The sequence below is a fragment of the Lupinus angustifolius genome, chromosome LG06 (assembly GCF_001865875.1).
Source record: "Lupinus angustifolius cultivar Tanjil chromosome LG06, LupAngTanjil_v1.0, whole genome shotgun sequence".
Lineage (NCBI taxonomy): Eukaryota > Viridiplantae > Streptophyta > Magnoliopsida > Fabales > Fabaceae > Lupinus > Lupinus angustifolius.
Window position 1 is genome coordinate 22,211,465 of NC_032014.1, and position 13,399 is coordinate 22,224,863.

The following is a 13,399-nucleotide window of genomic DNA, read 5'->3' on the forward strand; positions in this document are numbered from 1 at the left end:
TTATATCACACATTTTGTGCATTTATATCTCTAATACCAAAATTGATATGGATAGAAATCTTTATAATCAATGAAAATTTAATGACATGATAAAAGAGGACAATGATATTTCAACCATATAGTACGTCATTGAGCCTGATTATTGAAATCTATAACATTTGATATAAAGTAGTAGTTTATAAATTCCATGCTTTCGATATATTTATTTAACTCTTTATTTTTATTAACATATTTCTTTAAGACGGGTAGACATATATTGTCCCAAAATAATGTTTCACTTCATGTGTCGTTGTTTATGGTTGGTCAAAAAAATAATTAATTATTAAAGTTTTAATATAAATACATTTTTCAACCAATCATAATCACCGATACATGAAGTGACACACATTGTAGGATAACAGATGTGCTCCTGACTTGGCATAAAGAATAAACAAATTGTAGGTAAGCTATTACTGAAAAAGTTCTCGCATTTAAATTTATTTGTTTACTAATGAAGTGTTAGTCTAAGATTTCATTCGATTCCCAAATATCGAATTAGGTTAAGTTCGATTTCTAAGAGCGATACTTGTTAGAATAAGTAACTATATAGTTTGAAGATGATTAGTTCTTTACCTTTTGGATATCATTTATTATATAAAAAAAATGATTAAAGCAAACTTTGATGTTTGAATAATAATAATAGTTTTTACAATAAAAAATCAATCTTATTTGAAGAAATGAGCAGATCAAATCTGTTATTGGCAAATAGTGAATTTTGAACCTTCAACCCACCATATTCCATTTATTAAATACAATATCCTTTCTTGATGAATGACATACACATATCATTGTTTGCCATTGTTTTTAAATTTGATTTGTAACCTTATCGAGATAAATAAAAAGTAAAATGATACTTTTTCTACTAAATTTTTATATCCATAAGAAATGATGACATAAGTCAGAAAGTAATACTTTATTTATTAATGATTGATTTCTATCATAAGAATGTTGTCAAAGAAAGAAGAAAAGTAACAAGCTTGTTATTCATCGAAAAATTGGATCAAGGGAAAAAGGAAAATGAAAAAAAGAGTACACAAAAAGGGAAAGAATGAAAAAGGTGAAAATAAAAGGAGGTCTAAACATAGAGTTAATGGGTATACACTTGATGCTTTTAATGGTCTGTTTGCTACTTGAATTTTGAAGGATAATAAATGAAAATAAAAGACTTTGGAGCCATCTCACCATGTATTTCAGGGCTCTTAAGCCTTCATTTTTCATTAATTCTCCTCCAAAATTTAACTCGAAAACAAAGGCATAAGTCTCAATATCTTTCACAAAGGAAAATCTTCAAATGAGTAACATCTTTAGACTTTTCAGGGTCCAATTTCAAATGAGCACAACTCTTTACAATTGATTATGCAACAACATGGAAAGGGTGTCCTCATATAAAATTTTATAAATGAAATAAATGTACAATAGATTTCACTATTCACATCGGATTCACATTGTGACTAGTAGTATTTTTGACTTTGAGTAGCAAAATATGTTTTCTAATTATACATGACAAAACGGACATTGCCCATGGGTGCGCCCGCATAGTCCGCATTTATCCCTGAGTTGCTATCATTAGAAAACATATTATAACAATTTTTGATGTTTGAATAAGAATAGTTTTTAAATAAAAAGTCAATTTTATTTTGAAGAAATAAGCTGATCAAATCCATGATTCCTAACAAATAGTCTAGATATATATAAAAGATGACTAACAATACTATTTGTTTTGTGTATACTGGTATGAATGTAGAAGTGTATTTAATATTTATAATTAAATGAAAGAATTGAGTTTTTAGTTAAATAGAGACATATTAATTTAATAATACAAATAAATATTAAAGTTATATGAATTAAAGCTAAAAATAGTTATGAGTCAAAATAATTACAATACAAAAATATAAAGTAACTTTGTATCAACAATTTGAAGTGATAAATTTTAATGATATAAGTAACATTGTTGATGTTGAATCTCAATAAATCAAACTTTAGTTCATTTTCAGGTTCAAAATCTTTGTGTTTTTTTTGCATATTTGACTTTAATTCATTACAAGCTAAGTGAGGACTTCAAATAACAAATAATATTTCAGAAAGTTCTCATGAAGGAATAATGTAAATAAAATAAAATAAAATAACAAAATATAAGGAACATTAATGAATACACCAACAAAGTGAGATAGCAACATATAAAATTTCAGATTTTTTAGGATATAATAAGTATTCCCGTCTCCACTAGATCTATTCCCTGGAGTACTCTAAAAAAGGGAACCTTTTCTCTCCCCAGCCAATTTCGGCTTAAGAAGATGTGAAAGCGCCTCTCTCTATAAGAACGTTGTGTTCCGAGATGTGAAGTGGGAGAGAAGGGATTTCATAATTGGGGTTTTGAATAAGAGGACCTTTTCATTTTTCATTCTTATTACTTTCTTCATATTGAAAAAGTAATAAGAATGAGAAGTGTTAATAAACTTTTTATCATCCTCGTGTCGAACTATTTTTCCACAGGATCTCCCCTACAATATTATCACCGCAGTAGAGTTTAACCACCAAATTCGGGATAGATTGGTATGGTTCCTCTACCCTAAGACACTAGAATATGGAAAGGTAGAACAAAATTACAAGAACATATAAGTGAAAAAGTGCAAGATTTCCCTAAAATTATTAATAAAAAGGAACTATAATCATTTATAGGATAAGTAAATTAGAGAAACTATAATCAAAGTCAATATCATTCACCTGAGAAGGAATTTCTAGCGATCATAAAAGGTAGAGAAAAAATTGAATTATTTATAGTAAATAAAAATTAAGTATAATATCTATGAATTATTAATGTAAAAATTAGATTTATATACAGTTATTATATTATCCAATATTCATTTGGATTACATATTCATCATTCATTTTGAAGAGTCAATAATAATTAAATATAAACAGTGAATAATATATTGATAATATATAAAATTAAGTTGTGCATAACATGTTTCTAGACACATGGAAAAAAAAGCTGACAATACAAATGCTGCCAAAATCATTCTGTAAAGACATATTTAATAAAAAAACAACATCATAAAATAACAAAACCAAATCTACATGCTACCATCACCTTATTCTCCAAAAGTTCAACATCATAGTTGTCACAAAATCTGGCATATTAAGTATATATATTTGTAAGTACTTTGAATTTTGGTTAAAGGAATATCACTACCTTTTTATTTTTATGTTCAAAATCTCATCAACGGGTTTTCATGGATACACATTTGTTATCTTATACTTTATGTCATTCCATGTCTCATAGGTATGTGATTGGTCAGAAAAAATATATTTAAGTTAAAATTTAATTATTAAATATTTTTCTGACCAATCATAAATTCATAGTACATGGAGTGGTACAAAATATGAGACATCAAATATGATCCCAATTTTCAGCTGCCATAAATTGGTATCTTGGTCTAACGCTCATCATTTTTGTCCCTAAGTTACACATAGCTGTAAATTAAAAAAATCAAGAGTTTAATTCTTGAGAACGATATGTTGAAAGGTGCAGTCGCATATTCTATAAATAATTACATTCTTACCCATAAGATTAGAGAATACATTTAGTTATATATAAAAAATTACTCAAATTGTTTTCTTTTGTTGCTCAAACTTAACATACAAAGTATGAGAAGTGGCAGTGCCTACACTACTTTGTTAACATTTTCATAGTGTTATAGATTTGTGTATAGTATATGAAAAGAAGATATTGAATATTTTAAATATTTTCTTTTGAGTAAAGACGTATACATTGACCGTATAAAAGTTTTTACAGTATTATTGTATTATCTATCATTCATTTTCAATTATGTTTAACTTTTCAGAAAAAGTAATCTAAATGAAAGATAAATGATGCACTGGTGGTGTATAATTCTTTGCACTATCGGTGCATCAATATTATACTCTTTTATTTTTTTTAATGAGTAACGAATGTGATAGAGTCATAGAGCAGTTAAAAAAACGTGTATGTGTCGGGTAAGTGGTTGGTGATGCTATTTAAGTTAATATAGTTGGGCGAGTGTGGACATTCATTACACGTTCTCCGCATTTATTTCTGACTTTTATGTGGATCAAGAATTTACACCACTATCCAACAAATTTTCCATCTTCATTATATATTTTATAAGTATCATATCTACTTAGGTATGAATGACAATGTGTTAGGCTCAGGTTTGCACATACTTGAACTCGAAATTTAAAACCTAAATTCGAACTTAACGACATTGAAAATAAAGGTACCATTCCTGAATCCGTCGGGTTTTGAGTAACCCAAATCCGAAAAAACTCAAAAATTATAAATGTACTAAGGAAAGTATGATATCATTTTCGTTTCATTTTTCTCTAGCATTTCTATTTCTATAGTATTATTTCATTTATTCTATATTTGTTTGAAGATCCAATAGTATGTAAAGTAAAATTAAAAATTAAAAACAATGAGCAGATTATAGAAATTTCAATTTTAAATAGAATTATATTACTTCAGGGCGGATTGAGGGTTAGAGTCTTTGCTATATCAAATCCGAACCCGAAAATTAAACTCGGGTAAAATCCAAACTCAAATCAAATCACATTGAGTTTTCCTCGTTAAATTCAGGTTCAGTTCGGACGGATATCCACCAGTTCAGTTTTCATTGTCTGTCATCCCTATAATAGAGTGATAATATATAAAATACATACATTGTTAATGTCTATATTCTTTTATCTTATTTTATAATAGTTAATTATTACACGAATTGCATACATGTATATGATAGATTTGTCACTATAGTTCTCTTGCTAAAATTTATTATAAGATAATAATAAAATAGGTTTAATCTAATAATAAAAAATAGAATATCTATAAAACATTTAATTGAAAAATAAATATAAATATGCGAGCACTTGTGACACATATATTATGATACTCGTTCTTATCTATAAACTATTATGAAACACTTGTTGTATGTATTTTTCCGAATAGCCATAGACGATAGTATTTTCGACACCCCGAAATAATATTTTTAAATAATTTTATTCCATTTATACAATATTTCATTAGATAATATGGCGTAACTATTTTTGAAATATGGTTCAAAAAATATCTAAAAAATTGTACTAAAGATTAATACTATCTATGTTTGACAACTTCAAGAGCCAATTTAAACTATTTCATTTTTTCGAGGGATCAAAATCGATTTACACCTTTTGCAATTACTGTAACAAAATATAAAATAAGAAATATCATATATCTAATCACTTAATGGAAATATTATATATTGTTTTTGTTAATGACTCACATGTGGTAACTTGCAAGATTGAGAATTGATTGCAAAGTGGTCAAAGCACATGATGTAACATCCACGTGTCAAATCACTATTGGCTTTTTTAAGTAGAGATGCATTTAATATGATGATTTTGTTATTCAAATTAATTATTTATGACGATCTTTCTATTTTTGTGTTAATAAAGTTAATTATTCATGATTAAGTTTTTAATATATTTTCAATATTTTATTAGTTATATGTATATAACAATTTCTTCGTATATTGGGTAAGACTATATAAATCTGCCGTACTAAGCCGTTTTTTTATAGAAGTAAAATCGGTGTGTAACTCTTATATAGCATCTAGTCAATGAATTCATGTACCAAACTACTCTTCCTATATTATGGAACCACCTTCTTCTATTCATTTTTCATTTTTCATTTTCTGTTCATATCATTTTCTGTAAGTTTTCTCTATAGTCTTGAAAATCTATTAAGGTTTTTGCTAGAATAAACATGAGAAATTATATGTTTCACAATATCTAAGTACTTTTACTTTATTGTTCTGAATGTGAATATAATTCTTTTTCTTATATATTTTGTATAGGATTAGAACAAATTGTTGGAAAATCTGGTATAATGGGGTTTCTACAACTCTTTTATGTTGCATCTTTACCTGTGATCAAAGTATTATTGGTTTCTGCAATTGGTTTGTTTCTTGCATTGGATAACATAAATTTATTAGGAGAAGATTCAAGGAAAAAAGTGAATCATGTAAGTCCTTAAATGCTTCAAAAAGTTAATCACTTTTTTTCTTCTGCTTATTTCTATCCATGCAGTTTGATGATAGCAATGTTCTTTCTGTGACAGATTGTATTTTATGTGTTTAATCCTTCATTGGTGGGTGGAAGTTTGGCCAGCACACTTACTCGTGAGAGTATTGTTTTGTTGTGAGTAATTTTTTTTATCGGCAAATGTTAGTATGCGAGTTTTTTATCGCAAGTTTTGTTTTTGATTGGTGTTGTTATTTCATATAGGTGGTTCATGCCTATCAATATTCTTAGCACATTCATATTAGGTTCAGCTTTAGGATGGATTCTGATTAAAATCACAAGGCCTCCAAAACACATGGAAGGTCTAGTATTGGGTTGCTGTTCTGCAGGTACACTCCTTTGCACAAACAAATAAGCTTATTAGGCTGTCGTGGTATCGGTTCTGGTATGTTGTACGCAGTTCGTATCGGTTTGTGATATTTTATCTTATTAGTATAAGGCTTCCTTTATGACGAATCTGATATGGGTATGGGGTATGCCGAATTTGGTGTGCGATGCACCAGATAAATGAGTGAACCATGTAACTATGATCATAACATACTGAAGACCCTTGTTGGCTATATATAACTTATTAGTCACACTTTCAGGCAATGACTTCATTAATGGTGGATTTGAGTAATTCTAATCATGTAGCTGAAAATGGTGCTTTGCAGTCTTATTATATTAGAGCTCAATCTAGTTTGGATGAGGCCAAACTTGTCACATGCATAATTTCTATTTATGTTTTATTTCAGCCCCCTAGATACTGTTTCTTCAAAATCGAATCGAACCGAACTGAATTACTCATTTCCTTTCAATCTTTTCTTGTTGTGCACCAAATGCTCCCTAAGAGTATGGCACCCAATTTTGAGTTTCTTACAACAACAACCAAATCTTAATTTCATTAGGCGGGTCAATCACATGGATCGAACGACTCTATAATGCACTATCATAAATCATGTTTCTTGACGAAACATTAATCTCTACATCTTGTAAACATGAGGGTTTTGCTTACTGAGTACATCTTGTAATCTTCCTATCCTGCTTCCTGCATAACGTTTCTTAGTATAATCAAGGATATCCCTCACCTTATGGGTAAGGAATTAATCCTTTTGGGGTGCGTGACTGTTTCTCCAAACTAAGTATCACTCTCATGAATCAAACTATGGACCTTTTGGTCTACCTAGGGATCCGGTTAGGCCTTACACTACTAGACCAATGCATTGTCAGTTTCTGCTTAATATTCGGAATGTATTAGTTATCTAAGATTCAAACTGAATCATCATACCCTTTCAGGTGTATCTTTTGGCTAAGCTGATATATTAAATCAATATGAACAGGAAATTTAGGAAACCTGCTTATAATCATTATCCCAGCTATATGCAAAGAGAAAGGTAGTCCTTTTGGAGAACCTGATGTCTGCAATCAATATGGAATGGCCTATGCTTCACTCTCTATGGCGGTACGCGATTTCGTCGATTTCTCTCATGTTAACTTTGATGCAGTAATGTTCTCATGTAGTGTGCATTCATCCAAGAAAATGAAAATAGTAACTTACATTTGGTGATAATTTGGAACTTTAGATTGGAGCAATATTCATATGGTCTTATGTTTACAACATAATGAGAATCTCTGCAAATAAAGTCCACAAAGAAGTTAATACAAGCAATGATCATAGCATATTGAAGGGTTCAGAGGAGATATCAGAGTCACAACAAGATACACTTAATTCTGCTAAATATGACATAGATGATTCATATACTATATTGCTTTCTAACACAGAATGTGAAGAAAAGGTGAAGGTTTCTACAAATTTCCCTTTTAAAACATTTTATATAGTGATTTTAATTTCAGGGTAGTTTTGTTTTGCAGGTATTTTATCTTTCCTTTCTTTTCATTTGCCTTATGACAAGAAATGTAGTAACAATAATGTTTTGTTGTTTTATTGAAGGTACCATTCTCAGTTAAAGTTAAGAAGCACTTGAGAATGATCTCAGACAAATTCAATTTCGCATCCATATTTGCACCATCAACCATTGGAGCAGTATGATACTATTCATTTCTTTGGAAACAACTTATCATGTTTTTGTTTAGCACATCGAATTTTTTAATGTTCGTAGAAAAGATGGTAGAATAACACATTAGATGATCGGATATATATGGATGAGACAGTTAGAAGCCTCACTAAGGAGAGTAGTCAAATGAAGGTTAGTCTAATTCCTACATAAATAGGGAGACCAAGAAAAATCATAAGCGAACAATTAGAAATTTTTTAGAGACCAATGTTTTGTCATAGAGCATTATGACATCATTCGATTCATGTAGCCGACCCTGGTTAGTTGGATTTAAGGCTTGATTGTTGTTGTATAGTACTTTGGCATGTGAAAGTAAATGATGCATGAATTACTTAGATACCTTTGGACATGCAATGCTATAAATAATGTAAGGTCTCAAGTACTCCTCAAATATTATTTCTTTAGAAAATATTTGGTGTTAAATGATTTTCTGTTCTCTAAATAAATGTGATCATTCTTCTTTCAATCACAGATTATTGGCTTTATTATTGGTGTAATCCCTCAAATACGTAATTTATTGATTGGAAATGATGCTCCACTTCATGTGATTGAAGATTCTGCTACCATGTTGGGGTATGCATCACAAAGCTAATACTACAGTGTGTAGGACTATATGCTTTATTTATTTTCTTATAAAAATAGTTAGGTAAGACTCACCTTAAATATTCATGCAGATGAAATTAGTAAAATTATCCATAAACTTATTGAGTAATAAAATATCGAAGCAACTAATGGTAAATACTAGTATCATACTTTAATTATAGTGGCACTAATTTTAAGATACCCCAAAATCGAGGTGAACTTTAACAACACATATTCTTCATATAAGCTAGTATACCTTATAATTATATGATCTGGACTTCAAAGTATAATATTTTGAGGATATCGACAAAGTACAATGACGTCATCCGATCCATGCAGTTTACGCGATTAGCAAGTTCAATAGAATTCAAACTCACTCTCATTTTTCTTTGTCAATACTTTCAGCAATGCAGCAGTGCCAACTTTGACCCTTATATTGGGTGCAAACCTTCTTAAAGGTAAAGTATTTATAATGTCACTACTTATTTACTCTTTATAAAATATTACATTCTTTTCCTCTGTGGTTATTTACTAAAAAATGAAAATTATGAATTTTTATTCAGGGTTGAGAGGAACAAGTAATCCTCCATTATGGACTGTTATTGGAATAATAGTAGTGAGATATATATTGCTTCCATTGATGGGTATTGGAGTTGTTAAAGGAGCAATATACTTAGGTTTGGTACAACCAAATCCTTTGTATCAGTTTGTACTTCTACTACAGTATGCACTTCCACCAGCTATGAATATAGGTACTAATTATTTCTACTTTTTATATGTTAAATTCATTAATGAAAGTATGCAAATCTTGAAATTTGGTATATAACAATAGACATAATTCTATATGACCTTAAACGATGCAATTTGTGGTTACATTGTGTTTATCGTATACTTGCGGTTACGTTGCGTTTATCACAATTGCTGAAAATTATCGGAAAATGCAGCCACAATTGCGGTCAATAGACATAGTTCCACGTGACCATAAATGTTACCGTGCACTTGCGGTTACATTGCATTTATTGCAATTGTTGAAAATTGTCGGAAAATGCATTCAAAATTCAACTCTTAAACTAATCCTTCACTGTACCAAAATAAGAGCAAATTCAGACTAGGGAATGGTTTCTATAATAGAGATTGAAAAATACTTAAAAGAACCAACTCATTTTATTATTATATCATAAATATTTGATAACGTGGGAGGTTTTAAATCCAGGGCCAATAAGTTAAGGTTTTGTGTTCATATAAAACCTTAACTTGTTTCAACTTTTTTATATGTTGCAATTGATAAGATTAAAAGTTATTAATATTTGCACATTAATTTGCAGGAACCATAGCACAATTATTTGGAGCTGGTGAAAGTGAATGTTCAGTTATTATGTTATGGACATATGCTTTGGCATCAGTTGCAGTTACATTTTGGTCAACCTATTTCTTGTGGCTACTTTCATGATTTTATTTTATATTCATTTCCATATCTTATTTTTTGTTTCAATTTTATTCAACTCTTTAGTTTCATTATCATTCTAGTTTATGAAAATTTATTCTAGTTCTACTTTACACATTCAGAGGCTTCACAACAAAGGCCAAGTTTTTTTTATGATTTTAAAACTTAAAACTTGCAATAAAATATTTATTTATTAAATATGTTTTAATATTATTTGGTTTAAACTTTAAACCATTGTTGTGAGGTGAGGATTGAATTGGGCAGTCTGGTTGTCAACCGGACTTTAAAATGGTTTTCATTTGCAGTCTTAATCAAATAAGGGGTTAGATAGCTTTCAACCGAGAAAATTTCAGTTTGATCGTCTTAAACTCAACTAAATTGGAATAACCTTTGAAATGAACTGGATTGTTCACTTAAAATTTAAAAAAATTACAAAATATGACTCAAATGTTTATTTTATTCTTGTTCAAAAAAGATGAAGATATGTTACTTTAATATAATTACACATAATTAATAATTATATAAAAATTTGCATTTATATATAACTATATATTTATAACTAACTAATAAGTTATTTGTGCATTTGCAGAAATGGTTTTTTTGCCACATGATTAAAACACACATGTTATACGTACATTCTTATGGTTAATAACACATATATTATTCACAAATACATATGATTAAGAAAACACATGTTATACATGCATTCTCGTTATTAAGATAACACATTTTACCATTCATTCATATGACCCAAATCTGTTCAAACATATAAGAAAAATAAATGACAATGATATTGTGAAACGTCTCATTGAAAATACAACAATGAAAACACATGATATAGTAGAATATCATATATTATACATGAATAAAAGGCAAACATTCTCACCGAGTATAACAACCACAAGACGAGAAAGCATTAACAAAATAAAATTGTCACAAACCGCTCTATAATATATTTCAAAATGACAAAAACCATATACTTTTAATGTCAAGGTTATTAAGAACAATTTAACAAAATAATTTTCAGGATAGCTCAATAAGTGATTTTCGATTGTCAAATAACTAAATAAGTGATTTTTTATAGATTAAGGTGTAAATTAGTAATTTTAGCTATATGTGTTTAGTTAAAACTAATAAGGGTAAGAGAGTTAGTGGAAAATATAACACAACAATTCACAATTCTACTTCAAAAAGTTGACTAGTGTTTGTTCCAACCGATTGACACTTCAAAAAGTTGACCATTGTTTAATGTGATCTAAACAAAACAACATCCACTTAGAACAAAAAGAGGTAAGATCAAATAGTTTTAAAAAATACCAAATAAGAAAGAACATAAGGCCTTTCTTATAAAAATTGATTATTCTGTTAAAATAAAGCAAACAAAAAAGAAAAACTGAAATTCAAATTTCGAAGAAAAAAATACTTGGATCAAAATCACAATTTCATGTCAAAAAGTTTTGACTCCTTAATCAATAGACTTAAAAAAATTGATTAGCATGTGAAAAAGAAAATTAAAGTGACAATTTCCAATGCACAAAATAGATGACAGTTCAATAGATGAGTCAATGATACAATCAATCCAAACAACATAATATAAAGTAGGATAAACTAATTAAGTTTAATTGGCTTTGACAAAATAAAATGAGATAAAAAATTAGGGATATAAATTAAGGACGGAGATTGAAAGAAAATGGGAAGAAATTTTTTACCTCAATCTACCCCTTTGGAATGAAATATGAAGAATAATTTTTTTGAATATGACATGTGGTTTCTTTCTTTTATTCACCAATATTCAATATTATATATCTTCTAGTAATTTCCTCCTTTCACGAATTCTGAAAGTAAATCCACAAAAAAACATAGTGAAAAAAATTTGGAAAGATAATAAAGTTTAATTCTCTGCCTATAGTATGCACTATTACATTTTTGGTCTATAACAATATCTCTATTTTCAACGGATTTAAAAATATGGTATTAGAGCATATTTTCAACATCTCTAGTGTCATAATTGTTCTCAAAATTGTAGCATATTGTACTTTTAGACCATAATTTTAAAATCATTGCATATTGTAGTTTAAGACCATGATTTTAAAACCTGTATTTGGAAACTATATGTACATTATACATCTCTACATAGTGTGATATGAACTTATATAAATTCAAATATAATGAGTCCTCACCTTCATGTATCAAATTATCTATATCCAGAAGGGGAAATGAAAAGGATGTTAAGACAATACAAACACAATAACAAACGTTTATTCAGGACAATTAATACTATGTTGTTATCTCACATTTACAAGAAAATACAACTCTAACAGATTTTTTTTGTATAGATAGTTGCATATTTTTTTCATTTATCGTGTAGTGAAATTGAATTTATTGTCCTGTGTAGTAGGTTCATAAAAAAGGTTACATATAAAAAATATTACACATAAACAATATAAAAATAATTATACACACATACCAATTTGAAGTGAGAGAAAATATCAACTTTTGAATAGAGATTATAAATAGAAGACATGGAGATTGAAGGAGTAGTTTTGAACAACTTTCGTCAACATTGATATGCAATTTTCAAAATTAAAATTTCTACCAGTATTTTAAATTACAACTGTAATTATACTATGTTATTGTAATTGTAGAAAAATGTGGTTGTAGTTGTGGTTTAAAATTTAAAACAATAGTTCTCAGCACCAAGACTATGATATTGAAAGAAAATATCAAGTTCAAAAGCTCAAAGCTTCTCTCTACAACTTGAAGCTTTCATCTATTGAATAAGAAGCAACTAAGTACCTTTGTGAGACTTTTTTGTTTACCTTTTTTTTAATGTTCCTTCTTTATAAATGATTATCTAAGTGTGCTTAACCGTACTTATAAACAACAATCTTACTCAAGAAAATCTAAAATCAAGCACATCAGCATTGAATCGGTATATTAAATTGTGGTTATTATTGCATTTATAGTTACGATTGTGATTACTATAATTGTGATCATTGTGATATAGATTGTGGTCATTGTATATGAATTATTTTGTGATTAAAAAATATTTCTGAATTTGATGTAGTCTAATATAGTTGCGATATAGTATGATGTAGTTGCTTTACGATCTGAAGCGGCCACATTATTGTGATTCAAAGTCACACCACAATTATGGTATGATTAGTATGATATGGTTGCAGTA

At 28.6% G+C, this 13,399-nt stretch overlaps 1 protein-coding gene across 2 annotated transcripts; it reads left to right on the forward strand.

Annotated features, from left to right (window-relative positions):
• Positions 5,744 to 10,332, forward strand: LOC109350204 (protein PIN-LIKES 3-like). 2 transcript variants are annotated; one of them, XM_019591374.1, is made up of 12 exons: positions 5,745 to 5,761; positions 5,907 to 6,076; positions 6,173 to 6,252; positions 6,340 to 6,464; positions 7,455 to 7,576; positions 7,698 to 7,836; positions 7,870 to 7,910; positions 8,066 to 8,158; positions 8,662 to 8,762; positions 9,177 to 9,229; positions 9,335 to 9,523; positions 10,097 to 10,332. In XM_019591374.1, exons 2-12 carry the CDS (start codon positions 5,942 to 5,944, stop codon positions 10,219 to 10,221), a joined length of 1,203 nt encoding a protein of 400 aa, XP_019446919.1. In that variant the 5' UTR covers positions 5,745 to 5,761; positions 5,907 to 5,941; the 3' UTR covers positions 10,222 to 10,332. The 2 variants fall into 2 exon arrangements, with proteins under 2 accessions (XP_019446918.1, XP_019446919.1); XM_019591373.1 differs by having other exon boundaries at positions 5,744 to 5,761; positions 7,698 to 7,910.

Excerpts from the sequence above, each read along its gene's own strand:
- LOC109350204 (XM_019591373.1), top strand. The coding sequence starts at position 5,942 with ATGGGGTTTCTACAACTCTTTTATGTTGCATCTTTACCTGTGATCAAA. Across the intron at positions 6,077-6,172 it reads CAAGGAAAAAAGTGAATCAT|ATTGTATTTTATGTGTTTAA; the intron begins GTAAGTCCTTAA and ends TTTCTGTGACAG. Across the intron at positions 8,159-8,661 it reads CACCATCAACCATTGGAGCA|ATTATTGGCTTTATTATTGG; the intron begins GTATGATACTAT and ends TTTCAATCACAG.